General features: G+C 55.2%; 1 protein-coding gene and 1 long non-coding RNA gene across 6 annotated transcripts in view; one reads left to right on the top strand and one right to left on the bottom strand.

The window, feature by feature from the left end:
- The window catches only part of Ctbp2 (C-terminal binding protein 2), a 130,572-nt gene that overhangs the window by 5,083 nt on the left and 100,057 nt on the right, over positions 1-25,432 (bottom strand). For 4 of the 5 annotated variants that reach the window (XM_078024523.1, XM_078024534.1, XM_078024528.1 and 1 more), the window contains 3 exons: positions 4,040-4,194; positions 3,720-3,864; positions 2,427-2,633 (listed from right to left, as the gene is read on the bottom strand). In XM_078024523.1, coding sequence (XP_077880649.1) covers positions 2,427-2,633; positions 3,720-3,864; positions 4,040-4,194 — 507 coding nt within the window. Of the gene's footprint in view, positions 1-2,426; positions 2,634-3,719; positions 3,865-4,039; positions 4,195-19,264; positions 21,354-25,432 lie in introns of those variants that run through there. The other variant, XM_005320759.5, reaches the window with a different exon arrangement.
- LOC144367582 (uncharacterized) lies at positions 15,341-17,612 on the top strand. The gene is made up of 2 exons (XR_013427121.1): positions 15,341-15,430; positions 15,748-17,612. It is a non-coding gene; the product is annotated as an uncharacterized LOC144367582 (long non-coding RNA).

Below are 25,432 nucleotides of genomic sequence, written 5' to 3'. Positions count from 1 at the left end.
AGGGAACATTTGTTCTCCAGACTAATTGCCTTTGGGTTTGCTTCTACCAGGAGTACAATGGTCAAAACTGACCATTACTGTCCACCTTGAGCCTACAAATTGGCTGAACTCACTCTGAGGTAGGGTGTGTGTCTGCCAGGCCTGGCCCTGTCCCGCAGCAGAGCCTCATGTCTGGCTCCAGCATGGAGTCTGAGACTGTCACATAGCAGGCAAGAGTATCCCCTGCTCCCTGGTGGCCATGATTTGACAAACCTGTAGACCCCTCAACACAGCTTCTGCTTCCCAGAACAGTTTTCAGCTTGAAAATAAAATGGGATGAGGGATGCTTAGGGCTTAGAGTGATGATAAAATTTATCTAAAACACGTTTTTCAAATATGCAGGCAGGGAAAAAGCAAGGGAAGACCTACATTTCCAAACAGGAAGCCGGTGTTTGAGGGACAACTTGCTGGTAGAAGTCTCCCTCTTGCTACAGCTCCATCTAACTGGGACGCGGCCGTGGTTTGGAGGCAGAAGTTTCATAAAGTCATTCTGATCAAGATGGACAGCTGCATGTGATCAGTGGGACATAATCTAGCAAGCCATAACCTATTCACATTACCATGTGGATACAGTGACTGGGGTAAAGGAGCACGATTGTGCCAAGGTACTGGGAAGTGTAGCACCTGTGCCAGAAGAACCCTCTCTTGGCCACACTTAAAACTCGGGGTTTAATGACCCCATTGTGTGGTTGGTGGGAGTCCATGTTCAACAGGATAACGTCTCCTACACCCATGATGGCCATCCTTAGCCACCCTCCTGACTTCTGCATATTTTGATCTGAGGCTGTGGCTCTGTCTAGGAGCTGGTGGAAAAGCAGCCCAAGTGCCAAGTCCACATTTAAACAGAAGGGGGCTGGGTGTTAGTTCTCAGCAGTTTTGTTTTTCATACATTCACAAACACCCACGGATTCACCAGCTTCTACTTTCTCTGAGATTTTCTGATGAAAGACCTAATTATCAAAACTAGTCCTTATAGCAAAGAAGCAAAGTGCTTGGGCCTCTTGTTTAATTTTTTTTTTTCCTTTTTATAATTTAGAGCATGCTACCAGTAGTTGCCTTTTCCTTCAGTTTGTTGTGAATGTGTGCAGCCTCCTCTGATTGGCAGCGTGAGTGGGGCTTTGTGGACTGCTGTGGATACTCCCAGGCTCAGTCCTTTGGTCCCTCATAGGTGGCTGCACCAGTGACTGGGCAGCCCACAACTGTGCTTTCCTCTGTCCCTGCTAGTATGTTGGAAGGCTACAGAGACGATGACAGTTTGTGTGTGGGATCCAGGAAGATGGCAGTAGCTACCTACGGTCAGGAAAGCAGGGCTGAAGCCAAGAGGGTGGCCTTGGTATACTAAGAGGGCTCGCAGGGCCTTTAGAAATGAGAAGACAAGGGCACACATCCAAAGAAATGACCCCAGCAAGGGGGTCCTGGAAGGAGAGCTGCTGTGGGGGTCCCAGCCTTGCCAGAGACCACACCAGGCCACAGGAGGGGCTTAGGAACTGATGAGGTTCTAAAAGCATCTAGCAATTTCCGCCTCAATTTAGCTACCAGATCCCCAGCGAGGCTTGTGGGACAAGAGGGCACTTGGGTTGTCAGACACTAAGGCAACTATCTAGAGACATGGAGCGTGAGCTGAAGGCTCAGCGTTTGGGGAACATTCCCTATCCCTCCTCAAGAGGTGCATCCCACCTCATTTCTATTCACAGGTCAGGAAAACTCAAGGCATGAACTGGCACGTGTTGAAGCTGTGATTTGGGGGACGGCTGAGGCACCATGAGCTGGGACAGGGTGTGTCCCTTTTAGCCCCCAAATGGACGACAGCATGGCATCTGGCTGCCCTCTACTACATCTGCCGGAGACCCTCCCAGCAGCTGCTTGCTGGTCTCCATGACAGCACCGAGGTCTAGGAAGATGCTTCCAAGCTCCTCTGAAGGGAGCTTCCAGGCTGATGGATAGTCTGCGCCACCCTCTGGCTTCAATCTTTCAATGACATCTAGCCTCTACCTCAGCCTAACATTCAAGACCCACAGAACCCAGGCCACCACTCAACCACCAGCCTGCTTATTGCCCATAAATGTGCCAGGCGTATCCTCCCCACCCTGGCCTCAGGGAAAGTTCAGATGCCTAGTCGTCCTGCAGCCCAACAGTAGAAAATGCTATCCTTGTCATCCCGAGTAGCAGCACAAACCTTGGCTTACAAGTTCAGATGTTACCTCTGAGGGTCCCCAGACTGCTTCTGACCCAGACCTCTCACCCCCTGCAAATTGGTGGTGGCCAGGCACTGGCCCTGCCCTCCTTTGGCAAATGCTGCTCCCTGGCTACCATTGTGAACGCGAACTCTTAGAGACAGGACATCCCCGACTCCTTGCGGGTAAGCCAGCTGCATGTTGGGCACATACCGAAGCCGATGAGGCCCAGTGTCTCCCCACGGATTCGTGCCGCTCCTGAGGCCACCTCGCGGATCTGTTCCACACTCTGTACCCGTGTGCCTTCCCGCAGGGCCTGGTACAGCCACGTGTTGCGGCGGTACAGGTTGAGGATGTGGCAGATGGTGGAATCGGCCGTCTCTTCCACAGCTGCAGACGGGATGTTGCACACGGCGATCCCTGAAAAGGACAAAGGCAAGGCCCAGGTGAGAAAACCCTAGGTTCTATAAGTCCCAGGACTCCTAGCCCACCCTGCTGAGAGCGCAGGTTCCTGCACCCAACAGGGAAGTTAGGCTTCTTTAAACTTATTTCTGGAGCCTCCCATCCTCCTGAGCTTCTGTGCCGCCACAGAGATGGCTCAGAAGCTGGGCTCATGGGGCGGCTGTGGCTGTAGGCAAATGCTAGGGGTGCAGAGATATGTGAAGCTGCCACTTCTGAGGACCCTGGAGGGAAACTGGAATCTGTGGTGGCCCCTTTTCCTTTTGCTGAGCCACTGCTAGGCAGGATGTGGGGAAGGACCATCTTGGGCCTCTTCCTTGGACCTCGCCTGTGGAGCAACCTCGAGGGCCGCACAACACTCAGGCCTGGCTCCCTCTGCCCTGCTCCTACCGCCAAGGCAGCACTGTGGCCCAGGATGCTGTCCTCGGTGCAAGTCGGAGGGGCCCACCAGGGTTTCACTAGTGGAAAAGCATGGGCAGAAGTGTCAGTCGTGTGGGGTGCTCCAGCTCAGGCATGGAGACCCGCTGACCAAGAGGCACCGTGCACATATGGCTGGCCATCCTGGAGCACCAGAGGCCCTCTGGTACCTTGCCAACAGGGATGAGGTGAGGGCTAGGTGGCAGGCCCTTGGCCCACTAGGTTGTCGTTGTCAGACCAGGTTGGTGGTTGCAATGCTAGTCATTTGGAAGTGTCCTTTAGCAGCCTCACAATATGGGGCCCCGTGTGCCTAGCGGTGCCACATCTCAGAGGGCCTGTCTTTGGGTAGCACCTGTTGCTTCTGGTTGCTGTCAGGGACTGGGCAGGGGCTGCCTATTTTGGCACTGATCTGGGCCCTGCTTCCCACAGTATGTGCTCCATCTCTGGATGGAAGAAACCCGAGACCCAGAGCCTTCCACACCTTCCTCTCCAGGGGTACATGGGCTCCTCTGGTCTTGGGTCCCTGCAGACCTTAGGCTGCAGTGCGTTCTTGGGGTAGGGGTCTGAGGAATGTGGAAATGAAGCCAACGAAGTATATCGAAACTCCCTCGAAGCCAGCCACGTACTCACCAAGCTCGCCGGCAGCCTTGATGTCCACGTTGTCATAGCCACTGCCGATCCGCACGATCACCCGCAGGGCCTTGAACTTCTCCAGGTCTTCCCTGGTGAGGGTGATAGTGTGGTACATCATGGCGCCCACGGCCTCATTTAACACCTGCAGAGGGAGGCGGAGCACAGGTCAGAGCCCCAGTCCTTAGCAAAATCATGAACTAGAGACATGAATGTTTGGGGGCGTGCCGGTGACCTGGCACAGCAGGGGGCAAAGGATGTTGGGGATGCCCGTAGTGGGGGCTTGAGAATAACAGTGACACAGGACCAGCGTGGCCCACCTTCTCGTGGATCTCCTGAGTGGACTGTGCATCGCAGAAGGCCACGGTGGCCAGGTCCTTCAGGATGGGCATCTCCACGGTGCAGTCTCTGCCGTCCAGCAGTGCCACCAAGGGGCGGGGGTGCAGGGGGCCGTTCATGATCTGGGGGCGGATACCTGTGAGGAGGGAGCAGATAAGTGGTGGGTAAACAGGGTCCCAAGTGTCCCCCTCAGGACCCAGGCCAGGGCAGTAGGAAGCAGCAGAGCCTGGCAGGGCAGGAGCACGAGGCAGGACCACATGTGGTCAGGACCAGGGCTCCTCCTCACACCACTGCAGGGCTGTTTTGAGGACCCAGCAGGCTCCGGGCACGGTCGTTTCCCCTGAGGCCTAGAGGGAGCATCTCCTGGCCTGTGGGGTGAGGACAAGACCTCCCAAGGAGCTCACGGGAAGCCCTGGGGAGCCAACTCTACAGCCACTGAGGAGTGCCTGCATTACAGCTGTCACTTTGCAGAGGGACTCTGAAGGTAACTGCCTACCATCAGCCCACAGCCAAAGGCCCCAAGACCCTTGGGCCCCCAAGGGCACGGCTACCAGGTGCCCCTCAAAACAAACATGATGAGGGAGTGCTTGAGGACTTGTGCCCTGAGGAACCTCCCAGAGAACCCCTCGGTGGAACCAGGTGGCCAGGGCAGTCTCAGTCCTCTCCCTGACCTAGGAGGAGCCATAGTCCATGGTGGGGAGGGCACGAGTGAGGCAAGAGGCCCTTGGCACTCAGAGCAAACTTCCTCAAGGGTCACAGGGCAAGCAGAACCATTTTGGGGGCAGGGCCCTTCTGTGCAGACCAACTCGGTGGCTTCTAGACCCTCAGCAGGGTGGCTGCAAGGCCTGTGCCAGCTCTCTGCCATGTGGCCATTAGTCCCAGATATGCAGACAGGATGGACATCCCAGGTCCCCCCAGGTGCCAGAGCAGGAGTCCAGACCAAGTAGGTGAGCATTCCCTTGCTGGACTTTCAGGGGCATTGGCAGGACAGTTTATCAGACGGAGTTGTTAATTAAGAAGAGGCCACAGGGGGGAATGACACCAGGCACAAGGCAAGGACCCAGGGTCATGTGATCTATCTGGGGAGGCCGAGCACCATCATTCAAGATGCCCATGCACAGCATCAGTGCAGACCCGTTACCCAGGTAACAAACTCCAGGTTGCCTAGTGATCAGCTCTCTGCGACCCTTGGGCTACCTGCCCCAGGTTCAATGCCTGGGTCCCAGCTGGAAGTTCTTTATTATGAGGCAGAGAACAACACAGCCTCAGGCTAAGTAGAGGTGGCAGGTGGGAGAGCAGGGCCAAGAAGCCAGGTGCAAGGCTTCTGAGAAGGCCACAGAGGAGCCAGCACAGAGGGTGAGGGAAAGCGTAGGGACAGTTTCTGACCCACAGAACCTGTCCACTGCACCCTGGGGAACCCAGAGTTTAATACAGTCTCCTCCCCCACCTGCTGTCTCAGTCTTGCCAGAGGCCGAGACAAGGGTCCTAGAGGGCCTCGCGCAGTACCAGAGAAGCTGCCAGCCAGCAGACTTCTTGTATTACCCGTTTTCTGATGTTTTACACAAATCAAACAATTTTTAACATATTAGGACGTAATGGAGCCATGACAGAGTAAGGTTCAAATACAGCAAGCGGAACACATCCCTGCCAGGACTCTGGGACTAGTCTGTTCCCTCTACCACTAGAAGGATCTGGAGGAAGAGAGTCCAAGGCACCATGGTCAATGAGGAGTCTAAAAACGGGACCAGATGGAGGGCTCCGAGTCATTGGGATGGTGAAGCCAAGGCGGGGCCACAAGGCCTGGCACTCCTGTCCATGCCGAACAGCTGTTTACCACCTTCTTTCCCCAGGACGGAAGGCCGGCAACTCCCCTGTTGTCAATTACTGGCCTCCGGAATGGCGGGCCACGTTCCCCTTCAGGAACACTCTTGGAGCACTTGGTGCTGCAGCTCAGGCCTGGAACTGCCAGAGCTGAAGTCGTGTGTAACTAACATGAACTTAGGGTACCAGCAGGCAGCATCGCTGGTGTTTGTGAATAGTGACCAGTCACCCACGAATGTCCCTGTGGAAGACAATGGTGGCTTTCTAGTCATCCAGCTGTGGTGCCACCATAGTTGGATTAAAAAAATATATCTTTTAGGAGAGTGAACATGGGCTGACAGGCTAGAGTCAGCTGTCTGGCGTGGGACTCAGGACAAATGGGACGTGCTCTCCGGGGTGGATCCTGCCACCCTATGATGCATGGTGCTGCTGGGCGTGTGTTTACTTTCTGGGATCTGAACCCAGGGGTTCTCTAGCTCGGGGCTACACCCCAACCCTTTCTTCTTCTGATCCTCCTGCCTGCATTTCCTGCATCACCGGAAGGACAGTGTACGACTCCAGGCACGGCACCCTGCGGTATTCCTGAGGCCTGTGTTCTTGGTCACTGTGTGAGTTAAAGTCAAGAAACATGCCGCATTAAAAAATGGTTTGAATTGGTTTCTGTCCTTTGCAGGTTAAGAGCCAACCTGCCCCCAGGACGTGACTTTGTTGTTTTAGGGATTGAGAATCTCAGGTTCACCCCCAAGGCAAAGCAGCCTCCATGGTCAGGTCTGGACATGTTCCGAGTACACCTCCGAAGCCTTCTTGCACCAACAATGTGGTCCTCAATGCAGCATGTGAAGAGCTGGGGGCAGCAGGGAGAGTCCCTAGAAGGGCTTGAATCCATTACTTCTCTGCAGAAGGTTGTTATGAAGAGGGTGAGCCTGGCCCCCTCCCTCTCCTGCTCCTTATTTTACAATGTTGTCATCTGCTCTTGCAAATGCTTCCACCGTGATGCCATCTGCTGTTTGGTCTTCACCAGAGGCTGGATCCAGGGGGCTGCCCCACTGTGGATTTTCAGCCTCCCAAACTTTCAGGCTTAATAAGCATCTTTTCTTTAAAAAGTCAGCCTGCCTCAGGTGTTTCATTATAGCAAGGAAAAAATGGTCAAATGCAATGTTTGACATGGCAGTGGAGGCTGCAGTTCTGCGAAGACAAAGCTGGCGACATACCTAAGTGCCCCAAGGGCCCCACAGGGGAAAAGGAGCAACCAAAGCAGTTAAATTCATGAAAACAATTTTTCCAAGTCAGAGAATGGTCCAATAGGTAGAACCCAGATGGGAGCATTGGTGGGCTCAAGGAACTCACGAGTTCTTGGGGATACTGGCCCTGAGCTATCCTCGACTGCTGGCTCTGGATGAGGGGCCTGGATTCTTCCAGAAGGGAGGCTCAAACACCTCTTACAAGATCCGAGACCAAGAGTACCATCCAGAGTGCTGTGTACCCAGCAAGAAGCTGTCATAGATTAAATGCTTTGCCAGCGCCAAGCCTCGTGAGGTAGCCTGGGTGACAGGAGGCAGTTGGTACAGTCCCCGCCCCTCGCACAATAAGGTAGAGAGAAGAGACAGCCGCAGCCTTGCGCCACCTTCAGAGTGGCACCACTTCTACCCTACAGAAGCCTTCATGGCTCATGGGCCCAATCATGTCCCCCAACATCCTAAGCAAAGTTTCCCCTAAATTTTGTAGGGCTCCTTAATTCAACAGCCTCTTCTTGTAATCCAGCCAAATAGGACTTACCCTCCTTGGTGAGGTACAGCACCCCGACCTCTGAAGGCCCCATAGACCCTGAGCTGCGGATGGCAAGGGGGTACTGCAGAGGCCTGGGTTTCACACTAAAGAGCAGACACGGGACTGGGCCAGATCAATGACACGGGCAGGAAAGAGGCTCCACCTGGGACTCGGCACTGAGCAGCCTGGCACAGGGAGGTTGCAGGGGGCCTAGCTGTCTAGCTGAGGCCTACCCTTGTCCCACGGACACATCTGTCCACTTTGTGGGACTTCCGAACACCAGACCTGGGATGTGAACCACAGCACAGGTGCTGGAAAGTGACCCAGGCTGCCCCTGCTCCCACCCCTCACCACAAAGACCCAGGGCAGCTTGGGGGCGACTCCCAACAGCACTTGTTGCCGGGTGTGGTGCTGTTTTAAGGCAGAACTGCCACTGCCATCAATCAGTTTTATGTCCCTGTGCTTGCCACTGGCCCTCTCACCTGCCAGGTGCGTTTTCCTCGATGTTGGGGAGGGGGGTGCGCTCCAGGGAGGTCCCTGCCAAGCCTCTTGGGTGATCTGGGAGAGCGCCAAAGCCAGGCCCAATTTTGGAGACTCAGTAACCTTCAGATTTGTCATGTGCTCGGATTCTTCTCTGGTTCCCTCCCCTTGCAAGTCTCATTTGACACCTCTGAAGGCTCCGCAGAGCCTCTGCCCACCACGCCAAGCAAACCCACGCTCGGCCTTGTTCTGCGCACTGGGGGGTTGAACCAGGGATGCTCTGCTATGGAGCCACATGCCAAGCCTGTTTATTTATGTGCAAGCTGGCTGGGACTTGTGAGGTCCCCTTGCCTCACTCAGACTCAAGCAGCCGGGTGTGCACAGCTCGCCTTTCTATTTCTGCCTTCACAGTGGACATCACGCTCGACGACCCAGCACTTCCTCAGAGTCCTGTGGACCCAACAACACTCCAGCACCACTGGCCACTCCGCACCCTCGCAGGGCGCTGGTCTTGCAGCTGCATTCTGGAGTGGTTTGCTACAAACAAAGCTAATGGACACACTCGGCAAGAGCAAGGCGGGGCAGTGGGAGCCCAGTGAGCCTCAGATGGAAGACAGCAAGGCAGACCGGCCCTTTGCTACTGCGGATTTCCTCGGAAGATGGTCCCAGGCAGTGGGCAATCAGGAGGTCAGGACCACCTCAACTCAGAAGCTGGAGGGTGTGGGAGACTCCTGCAGGGCAGGCTGCAGCGCACGGGATTCGCACCCCCAGGCTTTCTCAGGGGAGGCCTGGAGCTCTCCCTCGCCCCTATAATGACAAGGAGGGGCTGCCACATCCCAGGGTGGACTCAGAAGAGCCTTCTCCAAGGCCCCATCCAACAGAGGGTCTGAAATTTTTATGCAACTTTTTGAGAAGTGCTCCTCTCTTCTCACTTTCCCAGAGGAGCCACTATCTGTTCCCAAAGCACAGGGTTCAGGTCACCTGGAGCTGGTTTCAGAAGTCGCCCTCCCTCGTGGGCCTCTAACACCCCCATTCCACAGCTGGGAATGACAACACTTGGGGCCCCTGCCTGTGTGTGGGGAGAGCACAGCCCACTGCTATGAGGATCTCAGGAATGCTACCCATCATACCAACCTCGCCCAGCAGGAAACAGTGAACCCAAGCCTGGCCAAGGCCTGAGCAAGGCAGGGGCTGGCCAAACAGCAAGTAATGGGAAAGAGCAGCTGGCTGAATATGAACGAACCCGCTGGTGAAGTCAGTGGCGGTGGAACCATCACCTGCACACGCTCAGCTCCTGCCGGTATCGCCCACCCTTTCTCCAGCGAAGACAACCTGGTGGGAAGGAGTTCTGCAGTTCTGCCCACCTGCCTGCCCTGTACGCGCCAGGCACCAAGAAGCGCACCCCCTCTACACCCCACCCTCAGGGGCCCCGGGGAGGCATCTGAACTACAGTCACCATAGTAACCAGGGGGAAAGGCTCCAGGAGATCTGGCCTCATCAGTCTCAGTCAGGGCCGGAGATGACCACGGAGGGACCCGAGCAAGCTGGTCCTCGATCAAGCTGCCAAGTCTGGCCTTTGCTGCAGAATGAGCTGGAGGTCTGGCTGGCCTCAGGACACCTCCACTGCAGGTGATGCACCACAGTGGGACGCAGGGACCACGAGAGACTCCCCCACCCCCATGTACCCATCAGCCATGCACACCTGCTGCTCCTGCCCGGGCCATGCTCTGACCCCAGAGGCTTGCTCCTGTTCACCCAACGTGAGCTCACGCCTGCATGTTTTGGGGAGGCAGATGTCTGCACTCACAGGAAACACATCAGCTCATTCAACAACCCAGAGCACCCCGTCAGCCCCAAGCGCACAGCCATTTGTTGTCACCAGTTGGTCTCAGCACCTCAGGAGAGCTGCTCCTGTAGCTATGCAGAGAAATGCTTTTCCTGATTCTGCCATTTTCTTGGAACCGTCCGCGGCACCCTCCCGTACGTACGTATCAGCACTGCAGGTGCTGCCTCGGGTCGCTGTCCACCGAGGACACTACCAGAAAGTACCTAGAAACCAGTCTTGACAGGCAGGACCCAGGCTCTGCTTCTGTTTTCAGAAGGTATAGCAGGGCTGAATTCCTATATTCTGGTTTCTACGTTTCCCTGGAGCCCAAAGGCCTAGGTGCTGGCTTGGGGGCCAGCTGATCTCCAGGTATGAGATGCACTAGCTTCCCGTGTAGTGGCAGGTCCCTGGAAGGTGTGTGACCAAGAGCTGGTGCACAAGGCTGGGAGCCCTTCTGCTTCCCTCTGCTGCTGCCACCTCCTCAAACTTTCAAGGCATCCTCCTCCCAGAGGGCTGGGGCCACTATGCCCTTGGGATTGCTAGACAAGTGGCCCCCATGCTCCCTTCCTTCACGTGGCAGAACTTCAAGGCTCTGTTGAAGAGATGAACCACACACATGATTTGGCCAAAGAGGAAATCAAGGACAAAAGGGGGCTCTCAAGTGACCAGATGCGAGGACCCTGGTAAATTCACTTTTCACGTCAAGATTCTGCAAAGTCACCAGGCCAGAGCCAGGGTCAGCTGTGAGGTCCACTTGGCCATCCTGGGCCTCCTCTTCCCAGGGTCAGCAGCTGCCCTACAAGGAGCTCATAGCCCTTGAACTCAAGGGCCCACTGAGCCTGCTGGGAAGACCACCAAGCAGACCACCCCTGCTCAGCCGCAGCTAGAGATTCAGCTGCCTGCAGACAACAGGTCTCCTGGGATTTCTCTCCTCGGGCACACTACACCTAGTGGGGGGTGGGGACACATTCTGTGCCCCAATAATTAGACACACAACAGACTTTCCAATGCTGTGCCCCAAAAGTGGGGAAACACGCAAGACTGGTCTGAAGTTGTAAAACTAAGTCCCACGTCCAGGACACTGCGATGCTGTGCCACCTGCATGGTCTGGCACCTCGATCACAGGCCAGGCTCCTGGTCACTCCCCACCCACCCTGCTCTCTGTGAGGAAACCTAGGAATCCTCTGTGGCCAGGTCCACCTGAGGGACTGGTCGAACCCAGGACCCAGCCCCGCCTCCCAGTGCCCCACATGGCCACCAGAGCTGCGGCACTAGTACTTCTCCCCAGCTAAAATGTGTCCTTGACAACACGGAAGAGATGCCTGAGGAAGGCAGGGAGGAGGAGGAGGAGGGGCTGTCCGGGCATCGCCAGAGGCGCAAGTTCCCTACACATTTGGCAGCTGCATGCGGTTGTCACCAGTGATGTGGGGGTGGGGTGGGAGTGGTGGGTGGAGATCTGCAGGACTCTGAGGGGCTACAGTTGGCCCAGGGAGAGCACAGGCTTGTGGCGTGACCTCTCTCCAGCGAGCATTTTAGAGCACCAGCGGTATACCAAGTACTTGAGTGCCCACACCCACCAGAAGGAGCTAGGACAAAATCCAGGGTCCAGAGGGGGAGGGGACTGTGTGGACACGGCGAGATCAGGGACCTCAGGGAGGCCTCTGGAGGGTTCCTGCCCAGGCTAGGAAGGAGAGGACATGCCTGCTCCTGTCGGTGCCCAAAAGGGCCTCACTTAACAGAGGACAGGGAGCAGCAGCAAGCAGGAGGGAAGGCGTCCCAGGAACAGAGTGGCTGGGCAGCCCATGAGTGCCCGGTGCCATGAGCTCTCCTGGGCCACTCTCTCTGTTGCTGGTTTGTTCCTTGGAATCAGACCAGTTCCACCGGTGCACCTGGGAACAGGCACCGTGCCCCTCCAAAGGCCCTGGAGAGCCTGGCGGACCCAGGCTCATTTCCCACCACATTAGCAGGCCAAGTGCCCACAACTAACAATGTGACGTGTCCTTCCTTAGCTCAGGCAGACTCAGGGGAGGAGCCCCAAGCCTTCAGCTCCCCAAGTTTCTCGTAATGTCCCCCAATCCAAAAGGAACACAGTTCTTAAGAACGCTCTTGCAGGCTTCCTATCCAACAGGCCCGAGGCCAGGAACACTGCCCACGACCCGGGAGAGGTCAAGAAGCTGACTGGCAGCCCAGCAGCTGGTGAGAGGCCCCTTTCTTTTTCAGATGACTGAAGCGTTCCAGGTCAAAGCCCAGCTCACAGGAACGCACAGAACCCACCACACACTCACATTTATGTCTTGATCTAGAAAACATCCGCCCGGAATGTTCCCCGCAGGGAAGGCGTAAGTCTATGTGGCTAAGGTGGGCTAGTCACCCTCCGGGGAGAGCTCCCTCTCTGTGGCCGGCAATCCCGCCCTTCAGTCTGGAAAAAGAGCAGGCCCCCAGGTTCCTGCACCAGCTCAGGGAGGTGGGAGCTATTCACCAAACCACTCCAAATTGTACCGAGAGCCTTGAGACTTGAAACGAGGTGGCTTTGGTGTATCTAACAAAAATTAGAAGACAACATGGAGGTGGCTGTACTAGGGCAGCTGAGGTCACAAAGGAGGAGGTGTGGGATGGAGAGAGGGTGTGATGTAAGAAAGCAGATTGCAAACCTAGAGCTGACACTTAGACTAGGGCAGGATTCACCCCAGACCAACAGGGAAAAGCCCTGCCAAGCAACAGGCTCGCTGTCTCATCTCTTGCACAATGTGAATCTTTTAAGTGACTTGTTTCTATTTTTACTTTGGATGCTAGGAAGCTCAGAGTAATTCTCCCCTCATGCATGGGTTTGTGGGGAAAGCTGGTTCTGGCCTTATCCCCTGCCTCATCCTCTCCTGCATTTATTTCTCTGCCTGTTTAGTTTTGCCCTTGTGTGTGTTAGAACCATTCCTATTAGTGAGGGTCAGATCCTTTTAGGACCAAAGAACATGCTACGCTCCACATAACCCTACAGAAGAAAGTTGTTCACTCTTCAATGAGGGATCAAATCCCTGCATTGAGACAGCAGCATGATGCAGAGGGAGGGGTATGGCCCTGAGGTTACCCGTTGGGGACAGGCATGCACCCAGTAAGGGCCCTTGGAGCTACGTATGATCTGAGATGGGCCATGCATAATACTTGTGGTTCTTGGAGCTGGGTGTCAGCAGAAGGTCGCAGAGCAGAGAAGTGAGCCCCTCTGGGCACCGTGGGGCTCTTGCTGGCATGGACCTTGGCCTCCAGTGGACTGGCTGAAAAGTTGGGGTGTTTCCCCAGCTTTACACCGTTATGGATTTTCCTGTGCTGTTCTGAACACCGTCCTGGGGGATCAGGATGGCAGGTTTGGAGTCAGGCTAGCTGAAGTCCCAATGCTGCTGTTAGACCTATCGCAGGAGGCTGACCTCTCTGAGCCCCGGATTTGTCATTAAAGTGAAAAGGAAGGGGGCAGATGCCATGGGAGGGAGCCCTTGGTAAATGCTCCAGGGTGATAGATAAGGCCTGCCTCCCTCTAGATGGGGTCGGCTGCCCCTCCCTGGAGAACAGCCCTGGGCTCTTTCTCACAGTCCTCCCAATCCCTTCCTAGGGTTAAGTTCACTGCTCCCAGACACAGCCTCCACGGGGACAGGGCTAACCACCCAGTCAAGCTGTGCCATGTCCGCCGACCCCCTGTGTGGTCAATGTGGCCACAGTGCAGTAGAGGGAGCAGAGTCTTGACTTTCTCCTTTATGTAGAAAGGACTAGAAGCCCTGCACAGGGGGCAGCGGGCACCCCACATCAGTGTTTGATCACCGTAAGTCTATGTGGCTAAGGTGGGCTAGTCAGTTGTGGGTTACAAGTACTCTTTTTCTTTTATAAACCTACAAAATTGCCCATGGAGCAGCAAGAAATCTGTGAAAATGCTCTGGATTTCTCACCTCAGATGCTGTGCAGAGAAGAAATTGGCTCCAAACACCTGAGAAGCTTTCCTGTTAATACACGTTGGCTTCCTCACATTAAAAAAGATAGACGGGTGTGCTAGCTCATGCCTGTAATCCCAGCGGCTTGGGAGGCTGAGACTGGAAGATCGCAAGTTCAAAGCCAGCCTCAGCAACTGAGAGGTGCTAAGCAACTCAGTGGGACCCTGTCTCTAAATAAAATACAAGATAGGGCTGGAGAAGTCCCCAAGTTCAATCCCTAGTACGGGGGTGGGGGGGAGGAGAGGAGAGATAAAGAAAAAAAGCTAAAAACAACCAACTTAGAGGAAAACATGGGAGTCCACCTTCAGGACCTTCCACTAACCAATGCTTTCTTAGGTGACATCAAAAGTGCAGAAAACCAATAAAATAGGACCTTAAAAATGCAAACCTTCGTGCTTCAAAGACACTACCAAGAAAGTGAACAGGACCACAGATGGGAGAGGCCGTGGCCAACCTGTACCTGACCCCAGTAGCTAGGGGGGTCCTCCTAGGCCCAGGGCCCATAGACAGCGCCTAAGCCGAGGGGAGGGAACTCGGGGAGTTCCAGATGGGACAGTGCATGCTCAGCAAGGGCCACACTTGAGAGCAGAGGGGGGCCCATGGCCAGCCGCCTCAATTCGGTGCTCAGCATCGAGCCCAGCCCCGCGGGTCTTCCAGGAACTCTGACCTGCACCTGTGATGGGAGGGTGTCTGTTTTTGAGGATCTTGGAGAGGCATGTGGGGCAGAGGGGGGACCCCAACCCTAATCTGCTATTTAGCAGTCACAGCTGATCTGATGGGCTGCTCCTGCAGGGGCCTGACAGGTCCTGCTGGACAAAGCCTACTCACTGTGTGGGGCTGCCCTCTAAACCAGGGACGGCCCTGTAGAGAAGCCATGGCGCACTGGTGCCAATCACCTTCAGCACATCTAGCAACAGGAGCTCAGCAGCAGGCATGGCTAACTTTTCCTCCCAGGAAAGCATGGGTCAATTCCTTTAAACTGACCAGCAGCGAAGCACAGCAAGAACCAACCCGGGAGCTGCCCGCTGAGCCTGTACCGTGCGAGGCAGAAAACAAGATCTCGGCGCCCTCCCAAGCCAGCCAAGGCCAAGAGCCCACGCGGCTCTGGAGAGACCACCTACTCACATCACTGCCAGAGTGGGTCAGGGCCATCAGGGCAGTGTCCCGCGCAAGGTGAGTTTACAGAGATCCCCAGACAGCCATCTGTGCCCACCTGGGGACGGAGCGGGTTTGCTACCAAGGGGCAGAGAGGCTGCTGCAAGGGACAGAGAGCTGTAGAAAGAGGCCAGAGGACAATGGGGCCGATAGAAGCAGCACTGTCAGAGCAGGCCCAGTCCTGGCCAGGTGCCTCCAGTGACTGTGACCTCTGGTAGCCACACCCCCACAAGCCCCAGAGGCAGTTCAGTTCCTTGCCTCCACGAAAGACAAGGACAGAAGCACTGAGCAGGAACACACCGGCCCCAGCATGCAGCGGGCAGAGCAGCGAGTGCAGCTCGTGGCTGCCCTGGGTGAGTCCCTGGGCCGTCTCCCCGGGAGCAGTGCTGAGAACCAGAAACAGCCTCAGCCTGGTGCGACAGGCTGCAGGAACAAAGGGTGCAGCCGGCACAGGCTGCCGGGTTTTCTCAGGATAGGAGGACCCCAGTGGAGACAGGGCAAGGAGCCACGGCACAGCCTAGGGGGATGAAGGTGGAGAACAATGACCCAGAGCCCCAGTGGGAGAGGCGGCTCCTGGATTTGGAAGGGAGGCTTGGCTGGAAGGGAGGCTTGGCGGGAGGAAGGGGCCTGGGAGAGGCCTGCTTGTATACAAGCCCCTTCCTGCTCCCAGATGCCAGAATGGCTGGACCGCACATGTCTACGTCACACCACAGGAAGAGATGCTCCGGGAGACAGAATGCCAGCCCTTGCACACGCCGGCTCAGGTACACCAGCCTCCAGGGGCCTCCTTGCCCTGACCACAGTTGGGCTGTGATGCTCCTCACAGAGGCTTCTCTAAGAACAGGGTGGCTGGGTGACTCTGGTGCTCGACTCCAAGGGCCCCACAAGGGCCTCTGACACACAATAATCGCGACTGTCCTTTTATATCATGATCTTTCCTGGCCCCCCAACTGAAGGCAAAGAGCAAGTCTCGTCCCCCTGTGAACTCCACAGCACCTGCCTGTCCCATCAGCTTACTCCAACTTTGGGATCCCGAAGGGCTGGAGCCCTCACTCCACTGCCCAGACCCCTTCCCCAAATGCCCCTATGCAGAGCTGCATCTTCCAGGGCTGGCTCCACCTAGAGGTGGGAAGTGGTGGAGCCCAGCTGCCCTGGGAGGCCTTCTCCAGCATCCTCCCATCTGAGGGTTCAAGAGTTGAAGACCCTCCAGGCCAGCGGCCTATGCTCTGTCCCAGCCCAGACATCAGTGTGCAGAGGATGTCTCAAAGCCGAGGGTCTCTGAGGAAGCACCTGTGGCGGGGTCTAAGGGAGGCACCTCCTTCCTCAGACTCTCAAGTGGTTGAAAGGTTTCTCCTGGGGCTAATTTCTACCCAGGAGACGGGTGCCCACACTGTCACCAGGCAGCCTCTTAACAGCCCTAGGCTCCTCAGCTGGGCCCTCAGGTGGGGGGCCCATGGTGCTTTATCCATCCAGTTGCTTCAAAGACAAATAGCTGGAGGCAGAAGCAGACTGCGGGAGGGAGGCAGGACTGCGTTTCCCTGAAACCGAAGCTGCGCTGCCCCTCGGCTGAGCCTCCTGCAGGCCGCCAGCTTTGCTCTATGTTAGGAAGACAAGGATGAAAATGGCGCTAGCACTAGTTGCTGACTGGATGTGCCCCTTGCCACCCGGCACTGGGAGGCTCAGGAGGGAGCAAACCCTTGGCCACGGGTGACAACATGTGACCGCCACTGTTGGAAGGTTCTACAGTTTGTGCCACAGCCAGCCAGGTCAGCAGGAATGAGAGCAGCCCCACCAGGTGCTGCTCACACGGGGCTGACCATAGCCCATTAGTCCTGCACATCTCTGCTGGCTTCACCTGTCGCTCTGAACCACTGGGTCACAGGTTGCACTTGGCCAGCAAACAGGAGCCCAACGTTTTTGTGCACAAAGCCAACCACGAAGAAGCAAGCGCTAAAATATCCAAAGCATGGAAAAAAGAAAAGCCGACACTCTCTCTCCCCTCTCCAAAGGGCACAGGAAAACAAGTCCACTTCCTAGGCATTCCTGCTCCCTAGAAGGATGACATACTCATGTGCTGCCAAGGAGGGACACAGCTGGACTGAGGATCTGAAGATCGCCACCTGTTGGCTGGGAGGCAAGGTGGGCTCCCCTGCAAGCAGCAAGCAGCAAGCACCCCTGGTCCAGGGTGTTTTCCTTTAAGGCAAACATGACCTCCCAAGGCTCAGCAACCCTGCCTGGGGCAAGTGACTACAGGTACACTGTCCAGTCTCCTGCTGCCTCCAAAACATCCAAACCTGCTGCACAAGTGGCATTTGCACAGCTGAAAAGCTACAGGGGATGCCAAGCCCCTGCCCCCACCCCGATGAGGAAGAGTCATAATGCCACACGGAACGTATGATAAGGCACAGGGATGACAACTGCTGCTATGGGACAGATCATTTGACAGAGAATTCGCTTGCTGGCAGACTTCCGACTGCAGACTTCTTCAGCACTGGCTGGCTGCCATGCCAAGGAAATAAAAATCAATATCCTCGGGTCTGCAAAACAGTGTGTTAACAATCACACTCCAAACAACTCACACAATATCCCTCGCCCTAGACCCAAATAACAGTGAGTGTTTTTGTTAGGAGGCAGTGCTAAATAAACAGAAAGGAGGGGGGAAAATAAGGCAATTTTGCAGGTCCTCCTTCAGCAAAACCTTTCCACAACTTCAATGAGGAGATAATCTTTCTGTGATTATGACCAAACCTTCCTGTTGCTTAGCAACACATAATTAAGGAATATGTTTTCAGATCCGCTTTGCAAGCCCAGCCATTATCAGATGAAATTACTGGAGCAACAAATGTCATCGCCATGCAAATTAGTTGGTTGCAAAGAAAGACTGGCGAAGAGAGAAGGCGCAGGCCCTCAGAAAAATTATCTGACTCGCCTCCTCTCGCGCATTGATTAAAAGTCAAGCAAAGTATATGATCAGACTTAAAAAAAAAAAAAAAAAATACACATGACACACAACCAGAATCTCCAGCAAGAGAAAAACAGAAAAATTACTTGGTCTTTCTTTGGAAGAATGGAGAGCCTAGAGGACCCCCCCCCCCCCCGACAACAGTGGCTATGACAGTGACCCAGGGCTCAGCTGTCCTGGGGGGAACCTAGGAGCACACCACCCGGTTCCTGACACCATCTGCTACCATCAAAAGGGTGCATCTCGCTTTTCAGCATGGTTCCACCCTCTGCCCAATAATGCCAGTTACTGAGAAAAAAATAAAATTGTTCATTCGATAAAGGATTCACTATGTTGGGAAGGCAAAGGGAGAAGAAAGGAAGAAAACGGATTTACTGTGTCGATTTTCAATCAAGATTCTAAAATTAAAATTAGAAATTCTGACGGCTCGGGTTAGCGGCCTAGAAGTTTAGGCCCAGCCCAAGGAAACACAGGCAGTAAATCACACGTGGCTCGTGCTTTGAAGGAAACCAGTGAGCACCAACCTCCCTTTCCTCAACTTGGAAATATATTCTTCCCTACAAGCAAACAGAATTCCCAACTGTATTTCCCAAAACGAGACACTAAATCTGTTTTTGAAACACGGAGTTCTAAGGGATTTCAACATCTTGCTTTGTTTAACCCACAAGTGTGGAAACACACATTTTTATCTTTATGGTGGGTAATCCCTGTCTTCAAGAGCGCGTGCAGGCGCCGTGGAGGTACCCTTCCACACCATGATGTGCTCTTAATGGTACAGGAACGGCGCAGGATTTATGGGAGGTATTTGAGCAAACATCCCTGCCTTTTCCAAAGCCACCCAGGGCAAACTGGAGAATCGCCAAGCCTTGTGCATGGAAGGTCACAGCCCGTTCTGAATGTCGAGTCTCTCCAGGACAGAGCTCCAGCACTACAAAGGGAAATCCGCAAAGCAACCTGGACTCCACAAGAGATTGGCGAGGTGCTGCCGCCCCAGAGGGCCAGCCTGGCAACGTGACTCTACTGAACCCAGGAGAACCCATGTCCATTGCCAGCCTTGGAGCTGGACCTGGCACTGTGGCCTTCCAGCTTGGCAGAGCGAGACTATGTGGGTATATGTGCCCACGGCCCAAGTGGGACCTGTAGGAACCCATCTCCCTTCTCAAAGCTCTGCCTCCCTCCCACATCCCTAGGGGCCCTGCCAGGAGAGGTGGGAAGGGTGCATTACTTGGCTCCGGTGTGAGCATGGTGGACACGATGATGGGTGCTCCAGTCCGCCGGGCTACCTTCTGGTATGGTGAATGAGGTGTGTGCAGGCTTTGGCTGACTGGCGTCAGGGTAGATGACTCCATGGAGACCCCAGGCTTCCGCAGGAGCTGGGGGCTGCTGTGGGGGCTGGGAAGTGGAGAGGCGGCCATGCTGCGCTCCCGCTTCAGCAATTCCATGGGTACCGTGTACGAGGTGGAGTAGGCTGTTCTGGGGCCTGGGTGGAGGGGGGTCGAGGGGCCTGGGTTAGTCAAGGCCGCCCCAGCCTGTGAGGGGTATGTGGGGCCCAGCCGTGTGGTCAGGGTACAAGGCGTAGGAGAGCTATACCCAGAGTTGGAGGAGACTTGGGGTCCCTGGGGGGCTACACCAGGGGCAGAGTAGGTGGCTGCCGTCTCCAGGAGATGCTGAGAGGGTGCACTGGAGGGGCGGCGAGCCAGGTCTCCGGCCCGGGGGGGTGCTGCCTGCAGGGGTGTGGTGCCCAGAGAAGCCAAGTCACTGGGCAGCAGTTCACTTCGGTGGCTGAAGCTGCTGGACCGTGTGCGGGGCAGGGGACCTGCCTGGTCCTGCCTCCGAAACTGCATCTCAGTCCTGCAGCTGTTGGCCAGGCGGCTCAGGACTCGGGCCTGGCCCAGGTTGGGCGCGACAGACTTGATGTCCGCATCCTCCAGGGTGGCCAGGACGGCTGGAGAGTCAAAGCCTTGCTGTAGCAGGGCTGCCAGAGTGGCCTCTGTGAGCCCCTCTGCACGCAGCAGGGCCAGGAACTCAGGGAGCACATTCCTCTTGCTGAGGGGCCCCTGGAACGCCAACAGGTCAGCTTCATAATTCTCATAAGCCATTTTAGACTGGATGCTGTCCCCAGCTGGCCCGTAGCCTCGACTTGGAGGACCAGGGGTCACCCCCGTGCTGCTCTCAGAGGGAGCAGCCGAGCCAGGGTCCACGACCAGGCACGTTGGGGCCACCTGTCTGACAGGGGCAGAATCCACAGGTCTTTCGCCAACATCGTTGTAGACCTGGCTTGGGGGGTAGGCAGGTCCCTCTGCCCCAAACCTGGTGTCCGGCAGTTCCCTTCCATACCGACCAGGTGACGGGGCCCTGCTCTGTGGCCGCTGCCCCTGAGACATCATTTTGCCCCCAGGATCCTGGTACAGGTGCCCGGTGTCCTGCAGGGCAGGTAACTGGCCTTGGACATGCTCCCATGGCACTCTGCTGCCGAGCACTCCGTAGCTGGGCAGGGGCCGGTTGATACCTGCGTCCCGATAGTAAGGTGGCTCCCTGGGCACCCTAGTTCCTCTGGATGGGTCACCATAGTAATCCCGCGGCAGCAGCGAGTGGCGACCAGACATCACGGCCTGTCTGCTGTCGTAGAGGGTAAAGTCTGGAACAGAGCCCTTCCTTGCAGCCAGTGAGTTGTAAAAGGCTTCCCGGTACAGGTAGGGTTCTGCGGGCCCTGGCAGGACAGCGTCCTGCGCTTGGTGGATTGGCGGTTCACACCAGGTCCCCTCTCCAGGGCCATACGTCAAAGAGCTTCTCCTCCCTGGGGGGCGCGCGGCCTCGGTGTTCTCCCAGGGGCCCTGGTACCAGCCAGCAGCATCCCAGCTCTGCGATCGGCCAATATTGACGTGCCTGCTGGGAACCGGCATCGGTAGAACAAGTGACTGCAGACGAGGCGCGGGGGACAGCTTTCTTCATAAATCTTCAATTACATACATCAAAACCAGACCCGGCTACACGCGAACCCTTCCGAGATGGCAGCAACAACCAACTGGGGGTTTCTGTTTCAAAGGACGGCCTAAATTATTAATCCTCCGAAACCTTAGTAGGCAAAGCAGCAGACTCACGGTAACTTTGCCTCCCTCCCCAGCGGTGGCCTGAGGTCTGTCCTGTGTGGCTGTGTCCCGGAAAGGAGGCTGTACTCCAGCCAGCTGGGTCCCCTCCTGGCTTCTGTGCTCACGTGGACCTTGGCTCTCAGCAGGCGGATTAGGGGCTAAATAAAACCCCTAAAGCTTTTGTTCCATGTGACATCTTGTTAGCCTGATGAAGCTGGTGCTTGCTCCACCCAGGCCTCCCAACCTGTGACTGGGAATTATCTCACACTGAACTTCCGGCTGAGGTCCCTCCTGCTCCCTCCCCAGGGTGCTTTGAGCTCAGCCTCTCTCCCCTCCACTCCCCTGGGTGAGCCCCAACTGCCGCCCGGATTGCCTGAGAGCTACAGAAGCAAAATAAGACTGCTTCCATGTCAGCCCAGCCTTAATCCTCCCTGATGAAGCGCTAATCCACTGCACACGGCTAAGAACCAACCAACGTGGGAGGATGGGAGAGTCTCATGTGATTCTGGAGGGTGGGTGCCCTACCCGGGGGGCCAGTCTGCAGCTACCACTCTGCCAACACGGGATGTGGCTTTGAGGACGCTGCTGACAGATCAGAAGGGCCCAACTGCTCAAGTCCACATACCTCGTGATCAGAAAACAGATCCTTTCAAACCACTTGAGGAAAGTAGGACTGGTGACAGGGAAAGGGGGAGGGGGTGGGGGGCACAACACTGCACACCTTCCAGCAAATGTGCCAAGGGTCAGGAGAAGCCCCATGGCAGCCACAGGCCGGGCACCAGGGTATTCACCACCAGATGGCCAGGAAACCACAAAGGCCGGCTGCATTTAAAAGGTTTTAATGAAAATCATAAACCAGCCCCGAGACATCTCTGTCTCACCCACAGCCCTCTCAATCCAAGAAGCTTCAACTACTAAAAAATACTATTAAAAAAAAAAAGTTAAAAATAACAATGTGAGAAGTACTAAAGATGACTATAAAGTGGGAGGGTGGGCGTGATTCCATTTCCAGGAACCATAGCCCACGGATGCCAGACCGTCTCATCCCGCCCACCCCAGGCACTCAACAATAACGTATTAAATTTGAGACAAAGTCTGTTTAGACATTCACATTCCCCAAGGAAATGCACCAATTCACCCAATACCCAGAAATTCTATGGCCACTTCTGGACTAGTGAGCCCCAGGAACTAGACCAAGTGCCACCGACCAGGCAATCCCAAGACCATGGCAGGTCAGTCATCAGCTCCATTGACCCCTCTCTGTTCTGAATATGAGCAGAGCTTTCTCCCAGCCAGAAAGGAGAGGTGCCCCATGGACAACCCTTCTGGGAAGGAGGACCAGCTACCTGAGGAGGAAGGCCGAGACAGAGCATGAGCCCATGTCTGCCTGCTCACCAGCCTCTCCCAGGACTGGAATTATTACTACTATTTTTGGTGGAGGGGGACCCACAGGTGGAATTCCACCTCGATGAAGCCACATCTGATCCCACTACTGACCAGAGAGGACGGACACCACTTCAACAAGGCCCTCAAAATAAGATGACAACTTCTCTGTCATTAGCATCCATGGAATGCCTACTGTGTGCCCAACCCCAAGGGGCACTATTCAACTGGGATGACATCACATCACAGACCTGGAAATGTAGGGATGAGGGTTTTGTCCAAGGTCATAGGACTCGGATGCAGCAGTGTTGGGAGAGACCCTCCAAACCTGGGGTAGCTCTGCCCTTCTGGTGATAAAAAAGGAAACATGTTTACAAAAGTAATACTGGCAGTTTCTGCTACACCCAAATTCCTAAATCCAAACAGGACTACCCAGAGGACTGCTAACCGAGAGCTCACAGGGCATCACTAATTTTTCTTAGGTGGATTTCAAAGGCGAGATCACAGGGCAAGGTGGCAGTGGAAGATGGGCCCACCGGGTGCCGCCTCCACGTCACACCTTCTTGTGTGGCGATCACCCAAACTACACAGCCTTGGCTCTGAAATTTGCCAAATATTATGACAGAGGTTTTCTTTTTTCTCTGTTGGGCAGAAACACCTGAGTGAACCTGAACTCCGTCTTTTTTTTTTTTTTTTTTAACACATTGGGGTCTTTCAGAAAGAGTTACTGTCCTGAAATATCTCACACTGACTACGAAAGGCAAGAGGGGACCAATTTTGGAAAGACTCTCAAATCCTACTGGCTTCTTAATCCTGCCAGGATCCTCTCTAGAGGACACTGTACAAAGCAAAAATACAAGTATAAAACTATTTTGAAAATTAAGAAAGACAACCTACACTCTTGCAGACAAACCCAAGAAAATTAATCTTGGAGGAGGACCAAATGGACAACTCAGGGTTACAAGCTTACTCTTGAATGCGCGGTGCAATGGCAGGCAAAAATTCACAACCACAGAGGCTTCTGTGGAGAAGGGTCCAGACAGTTCCAAAAGAGTGGGGAGAAGAACAAGAACGGGACCAGCGCCAGCTCACTGGAGCAGCCCCTGACCAAGCCCAACACAGGTTTTGTGCCTGATGGGGACTGTCAGATTGGAAAAGGCCAAGCTGAGGGGCCATCACTTAAAAAAGGGAGATTAGGCGGAATCAGCGAATCTCAAGGTCAGGCCAATAAGAAAGTCGCCTAGCTCAAAGGCCTGTCCATTGACAGCTGTGTGGTTCCCTGCCCACGAGGTGGACAGACGCTGCCAGGTTGGTCCAAAGCCTCCTAGGAGACGGGTTTGTGCTCAGAAGACGGCCAGCCCCCACCTGGGGCGCTGTGGAGAGCTGCCTAGGGCTTCCACCCTGAGCACAGGCGGAAATGAGAAGCTCCCCGGGAGGTTTTCCTGCACCTCCCCAGGGAGGAGGCTGAGGTTAGTGGGTTATGCACTGCTTTCCAGCAGAGAGGAGGCCAAGAATAGGCCCAGACACACCCGCTTCCTACTTTTAAATGTGGACAGCCTGTGTGTATTTTTTGGAGGTTTCGGTCAAGAATAAGTGTTCTAAAATTTAAATTTAAAAAGTGCCTTCTGCCTTTAAAACAATATTCCTTTTAAAAAGCCCCAGCCCCCACCCCCACCCCACCCCTACCAAAGCAATTTACTTACTCATCCAACTGGCAAAGGTGGGGGAGCCCCAGAGGAGGAGAAGCCACAGGAAGCCTGGCGGCCCTCATCCAACCCTCCTCAGCACCACACAGGCACAAACAGAAAGCAGAACCTGCAGACACCACTGCAACCAGCAGAGGGACCAGTGCAAGCTCCCAGGCTCAAACACTAATGCCACTTTCCAAGGAGAGCAGTGAGCCTTATTTTGAAAATTAAGAAAGACAACCGGGTGCACCTTACCCATCCACCCCCTTGCAAAGGGCTGCACTCTAAGCAGACAGCCCTGATGTGACTCACCCCTCAGGGAAAGCAGTGGCTAGCCCCGGACTTCAGGCCTACTTCTCCCACTCCACCACGGAGCTCTGGGAAGCTCTGGGAAGCGTGTTGCAGAGATTAGCCCTCATTCCCACTCACCAAGGGGCAAAGAGCCTGTCTAGAAGCGTCTGGTGAACAGACATGCAGAGACCCCACATCCAGTGGGACAGCTGCGGGCAGAGGGCACATCTCACTGGAACTGCAGGCTGCAGAGGCCACTCAGCTCCTGGGGAGCTCCTGCCCACAGCCGGTGTCCAGCTCACTCGCCTTCCCTCCTCTAGCACCAACACTTCCGGCCGCTCCCCGACCTCTCAGGCTCCGACTCCTCGCCCCTCCACACTCCACTGTTCAATGCTTCCTCCTCAGAACTGGGCTCAGGACAGAAATTCCAGAATTTCATTCTTCCTGTTTGGATTAGATGCTCATATCATTCCACAACCACCAGGACCCAGCTCAAGTAACCCTCCACCACGAAGCCTTCTTGTTCAACTTTGTCACTCACTTTGTTCCCAGTTCAGATAAATCACCGTCTACTGAGATGACAAATTCCCCCCAAGAACAATCCCGGGGATCTAGCTGCAGAGACAGGCCATGATCTCTCACAGGGGCTCAGAGCCTGGTCCCGCCCCTCGCATGTGGCCTTCGGAAGCTCAACATTTGCTTTTCATTTCATTTGACTTGTGGGCCATCAACCAACCTGCCCTGCAAGGTACAGTTTGAGGCATAGAGTATTCAAGGTGATGGACAGTCCCTGACCTCAAGGAAGGTACAGCTGGGTGGGAAAATGACAGACACCTGCTTACGGTCCCCCTCCCCAGGACCGCTTAGTGGTCCGAATCTATGCGCACGAGGAAGCCCAAGCAGATCCAGTTGCAGGCACCACCAGGGCCTGGGGCTGCAGCA

The sequence above is a fragment of the Ictidomys tridecemlineatus genome, chromosome 1 (genome assembly GCF_052094955.1).
Source record: "Ictidomys tridecemlineatus isolate mIctTri1 chromosome 1, mIctTri1.hap1, whole genome shotgun sequence".
In the NCBI taxonomy this organism is placed as follows: Eukaryota; Metazoa; Chordata; class Mammalia; order Rodentia; family Sciuridae; genus Ictidomys; species Ictidomys tridecemlineatus.
The sequence above is the reverse complement of the archived record's forward strand: the minus strand, read 5'-3'. Positions and strand labels throughout refer to the sequence as shown.